This window comes from Ahaetulla prasina, chromosome 2 (genome assembly GCF_028640845.1).
Source record: "Ahaetulla prasina isolate Xishuangbanna chromosome 2, ASM2864084v1, whole genome shotgun sequence".
NCBI lineage: Eukaryota > Metazoa > Chordata > Lepidosauria > Squamata > Colubridae > Ahaetulla > Ahaetulla prasina.
In genome coordinates, this window is record NC_080540.1 from 289,748,437 (window position 1) to 289,754,436 (window position 6,000).

At 39.2% G+C, this 6,000-nt stretch overlaps 1 protein-coding gene across 1 annotated transcript in view; it reads left to right on the forward strand.

Annotated features, from left to right (window-relative positions):
• The window catches only part of MYO5B (myosin VB), a 322,900-nt gene extending 316,900 nt beyond the window's left edge, over positions 1-6,000 (forward strand). The window contains exon 40 of the mRNA XM_058170954.1: positions 1,524-6,000. Coding sequence (XP_058026937.1) covers positions 1,524-1,676 — 153 coding nt within the window. The 3' untranslated portion in view covers positions 1,677-6,000. The remainder of the gene's footprint in view (positions 1-1,523) is intronic.

Below are 6,000 nucleotides of genomic sequence, written 5' to 3' on the forward strand. Positions count from 1 at the left end.
TACATAAAAGAAAAGATACGTTCATCAAGGTACAACATTTACAACACAATTGATGATCAATATATCAATATAAATCATAAGGATTGCCAGCAACAAGTTATAGTCATACAGTCATAAGTGGAAAGAGATTGGTGATGGGAACTATGAAACGATTAATAGTAGTGCAGATTCAGTAAATAGTCTGACAGTGTTGAGGGAATTATTTGTTTAGCAGAGTGATGGCCTTCGGGAAAAAACTGTTCTTGTGTCTAGTTGTTCTGGTGTGCAGTGTTCTATAGCGTCGTTTTGAGGGTAGGAGTTGAAACAGTTTATGTCCAGGATGCGAGGGATCTGCAAATATTTTCACGGCTCTCTTCTTGATTCGTGCAGTATACAGGTCCTCAATGGAAGGCAAGTTGGTAGCAATTATTTTTTCTGCAGTTCTAATTATCCTCTGAAGTCTGTGTTTTTCTTGTTGGGTTGCAGAACCGAACCAGACAGTTATAGAGGTGCAAATGACAGACTCAATAATTCCTCTGTAGAACTGGATCAGCTGTTTAAGACCTGTTGTTCTGACCTAGGCTTCACAAAAGCACAAAGCAAACTCCTTGTCCCAACAATAAAACTCCTTTTTATTAAGCTAATGTGAATTCCTTTCATTCACATCCAGCAAAGTCCCGGCAAATGGTCTTTCAAGGGTAAATTTACCACCACAGATTTTATCAGGCTTGGAGAGCTGCCAGGCTGATATCTTCCACACACAATGCTGCACAAGAAAATACTTGGCAAAGAGTCCCTGAGAGTCACAAACAGATCTTCACACTAATGAAATGAACTAATTGTCTTCTGCAAACTCCACTCCCCTTTCGCTCCTCTTTATTCCCTATGGGAGGGGCCAGTCACCGTCCATCTGTGCCTTTACTACTGCCCTTGTTCCTTAATTTTCCCTTCTCCTGGCAGTTCTGTGCATGCACACATCGGGAACAGGCCCCAGCTGTTCTTCAGCCCACTTATCTCAACTCAGAAGGTAGCTGATAACTGTCGGATGGCCCTGGCCCCATCTCTGCCTCTGACACAGAGCACTCATCAGAGCCTTCCCCAGACTCCAGGACTGGCCCATGTTCCTCCCCAACCTCCTCACTGTCCGAGTCTGCCGCGAGCTCTGCTGGCCACTGGCGGGCCACAACACCTGTAGACTTCAACTCCCAGAATTCCCCAGTCAGCTGGTTGGGGAATTCTGGAAGTTGAAGTCTACAGGTCTTAAAGTTGCCAAGATTGGACACCTCTGAGCTAGACAGTGCCAGGAATGACTGCTAGTTTCCAGACAAACAAACAATGTTATGGTACAGTGCTATTAAGTTAGTTAGTCAAGTTACAAGACTTGACTAAAAAAAAAAAAGAATCAGTTGATGTCTTACCTTCCTAAAACCCATGAATCCTATTTTAGAGAAACTCTAGAGTCAGCTGTGAGGGCAAAGTTGTGCCTTAAAACAACCACCTATCTGATTTTTCTTTGCTAACAATTTTCTTCTGGTTCCTTCTAGGCACAATTGCAAGAGCGAAACGATCCTCCACAGCTGCTGTTAGACTTCAAATTCATGTTCCCAGTTTTGTTTCCATTCAATCCTTCGTCTCTGACTATGGACTCTATCCACATCCCGGCTTCCCTCAACCTGGATTTCCTTAACCGAGTTTGAAGACACAATATATTTTTTTCAGCCCAATTTCCCCAAAGCTGAGGGGGGGGAAAAAAGAAATGAAAATGTAGAAGCTTTTCAAATATGGACCAAATAATGGTGAAAGAACCAGTACATGCCAATTAATCAGTGCTAAATTGTTCAGGATAAAAAAAAAATACTTGGGTTAGATGCTTTTTGGTTTCTTTGAGGGATTTTTTTGGGGGGTGGATGGGTGGGGAGATCTTGCAGTTGATACTTGAAACACAAGAAGGGGTTGAACTGTTTGATGCCATGCTAAAATATTCTCTCCTACTTGCCATTAAGGCAAATGCACTGATTAAGCAGGATGTAAGCTTTATTTTTGTGAATTAACGTTTCTCAAGGATTTTTGTGTTGAAATGACAAAAAGAAGCCCAGATTTCCACCCATGTTCTGATTGTCCATGGAGGTTGAGCAGGGGTCTCCACCTTGGCAACTTTAAGACTCGTGGACTTCAACTCCCGGAACTCCTCAGCCATCATGATAGGCTGAGCATGGCTGGCTGAGGAATTATGAGAATTGAAGTCCACGAGTCTTAAAGTTGCCAAGGTGAAACCGCCTGTGATAGAGCTTGCTTTAATCTTCAGTTTCTCATTTTCAAAAAAGTTGCTTTAGGTTAATTTTTTTTAAAAAAAAAAATGTTACGCAGCTTGTACAGATGTTACTGCAGGTGTGGGGAGCATCATTTGCAATTTGTACTAAGACTGGGGAATGCCACTTTGCATATGAAGCAAGTTAGTCCCTGAAAGCTTCAGGAAGTTGTGTAAAATATGGTTAAAAAAAGACAATATGGCGGTACATACCTAAGAAAGCAGGCCAAACTTCAATCACACCATTGTGGCTGCCATTTTGACTTTTGTTTACCATACTTTGTGGATACCCTGGTCCGTCTTTAACCCATCAGGTGCCTGGTGATAATTTTGCCGTATCTATCACTAAGAATGTGAAGTTGTGGAACCATAAACCTCTATGTTTGCTTCATGCCAAATTATAATTTCACTGTAAGCTGCTACGGATTCATTTAGGCCAGTGACTGACATGGGCCTACTTTGATTTACTGGGGAAGAAGATGATGTACTGGCTACATTGACTCTGAGACAGATTCCTTGCCAAGATAGTTGAAGCATCCTTATGATCACACTTGGGACTGTGCCAGGATACAGTAGGGATATGTTGGCTCAGTTCTGTGTCATTGTGCAGTCAATTTTTCCCTAACATTTGCAGGAAATGGAGTCTCAGGCTGTCTTTCCAAGCCAGTTACCAGGACAATGTTATGCATTATATAATAGCCTATAAATTTGTTAATATCTGAAATCCAAGATAAGCCTTTCAAGAGAATTATCATGCAAACTAATGCAGAAGACTCTGTCAGCATGTTTATGCACAGAACAATAGGTAAGAAATGATCTTTCTTACAAAAACTAATCAGCACTTATTAAATACTAGAGAGCCCCGGTCTCTCCTGTCTCCATATGGGAAAAAAATAAAAATTTCCTTCGTGTTCTAAATACGACTTTTTAAATTATGTCCAAAAGCCAAGTACCAAACATTTTTCTTCAAATTTTATTTTTTAAAGCATTGCTCAACTATTATTCAGTGGCTGTCATAGCCATTAAAGTGACAGTCACATAAAAAGGAGACCGTGGGAAGGGACAATTATATGGAGAAATGAAGACAGCCATATACAGAATTCGCTATTCTGTAATCTCCTATAATTGCACTTAACTAGATAAACCCAGTAGGGTTACAAGCAAAAAAAAAAAAAAGAAAAGAAATGTGATTGAGTGACCTTTTTTGAACCGTGCCCAGATGATCTTGGCATTCTTCACTCTTGCAAGCTTGGCAATTAAATATTGGACCAGGAAGCTTTTAGTGAAATGAGCCCCATCCTTTTTCAAAATAATTGTGTTACTATAAATCAAGCACCCAACTTACAAAAGACACTCCGCCATTAATGGTTCAATCGTAAGATATTCTAGTCTGATTCGGAAAATAAGTAAAGAACATGTCTATTTTTAACTAATAATGGTCTCCAAGTCATGTCTAAAAGGGAGACATTTTGTGCATTTGGCCATGGGTTGCGGTATTGAATATCTAAATATCTTGATGCACAGATGGATGCAAACAGGAGCATCTGCTAGCTAGTGCTGCTTAAATGCTTGCCATGCTGCTCCGAAGCTTCAGCACCTGAATATGGCTATCTGTCATTAAGTTTAGCATCCAGGGAACCGTTTCATCATAATGCTAAATTCATAAAACGATTGCAACCATGTGGTAAAATGATAGCTGCGGGCACACACTGCTCCCACATAATTCTGCAAATTGTGTCGGGTTTTTGGTTTTTTTCTTTTTTTCCCTTCCTTGGTCTCCACGGAAAAATTCATGCTACCTTTCCTGATGCTCTAGTTTTACCCGATGACACTTTATTCCCTTGTTTTATTCGATAGAAGTTTCTCTCTTATTCATACTTCAATGCAAAAGAAAAAGTTTTGTGGCAACCTCTGCTTATTTCTCTTGTGATTTTCTACATTAGTGCAAACACGAATTCGGGGGGTTTCCCCCTCCCTCAAATTAAATATGATAAATTTGTACTTTGGCAGACCCCCCCCCTCCCCTCTGGTGGTCCTAAACATGGAACAAAAAGCACAGTCAGATTGTTGCTTCCAACAGAACAAATTTATTGTCCTTTTTCTTTAAGTACTACTTTCCAGAGTAATATATGAAGTAGGCATTGGATTTTCTAAAGAACTGAACATCATAATTCCTGCGTACTCCTTATAAATTATAAATTTTACTCACTATCAGTAAAATAGCGTAAAAGTGAGGCACTTTATTGAAAAGTAACACTCGAGTGAAAGTGGTAGTCAAACTGCAACGTAATTTTTCACCCACTGTGGCCAGTTTATTCCTGCACATTGGACCTTTTCTCTCCCACAAAATATAGGTATGAAAAGGGGGCACTTTGCCAACTGTGATCCTATCTGCCATCTTTTAAAAGTATATATGAAAAGTAAGCAATTATTTCCAAATTCTCCAGTATCCTGTGGAACTAAACTGGGCAAGTGGAAGTATTATGTTGTCATTTGGCAAGAAGCCTCAATTTCTGTATAAACTGTATATGTTAAAAAAAATCCTCAAACACTGCAAAGCTTTTAAATACGTTGGTATATTTAATTCTTAGCAGGCAGACTAAAGATGCAGAATAAGATGCAAAACCTTCTACAGAATCTTAGGAAATGTATTTATAAAGTGTGGCTAAAGCTCTACTTAATGGTAATATTTCTCTGCAGGACTGCAAGAAAATTTAATTTATATTATGTATATAATATCTGTACATTTTTAAAATATGTTAGTATAACAGATAGAAATTGAATATTTGTAATTATCTGCAAACTTGGATTTACTGAAGGAACATGTGTTTAAATAACTGATGTCTGTAACTTTTGTGATCTGTTTTTAAGATAACTTTTGAGTTTTCTTTTTAAAAAGCCAATTCACTGGCAGTGCCATGCACAAATATGCTTTCTCTGTCTCTAATTGACCATTTCTTTGATTTAAAAATATTTTAGCACAGATCAAAAAAGTAGATTGTGTCACTTATTTCATCTTTTTATTGTTTTTGGCTGAATTATTTCCTTTGGCATGACTTTACATTAGCATTTGCAATCAGCATTTTCCTGAACTGGGTATTATAACATTGGAGAAAAAGTTAAACATCATCCCAAATTACTTTTGTATGAAAACTAATGAAATTGCATATGAATCTGTAAAAGTCCATAAAAAGGATCCAAATGTGGATTTGAATTTATTTTCTCCACAGAGTTTTAGATTCCCCAACTTATGTTTTTGAGGAATCCAAATTGGGAATCTTGGAGAGTTTTTTAAAGACCTACAAAGGCACTAAAATAAATATCAATAAAATACTTGATCACAGTATTGATAGCTATCCAAATAATGTTAACAAATGTGCAGCCTTACATATAACTTCTATTTGTTTAGGACAGACAATATGGAGAGATTTCAGTACTTCCTGTTGTATTAGATTAATTTGAACCAGGGGTGAAATGCTATCGGATCGGGCAAGTAGATAGCGAAGACTGGGGCTGGTTCGCCAAACCGGGAGCAATGATTGGCTGGCCATGCCCCCGAACCAGTCCACTGCCCACAGTCCTGCCATGCTGGCCTGCCTTCCATGCTGGCCAGCTTGCGAAGGCAGGCAACCAGAAGCCCCCGCGGAAGGCAGGTAAGCATGGCAGGGCTGCGGGGAAGGAGCTAGCAGCTTACTCCCTTCCCTGAAACCTTG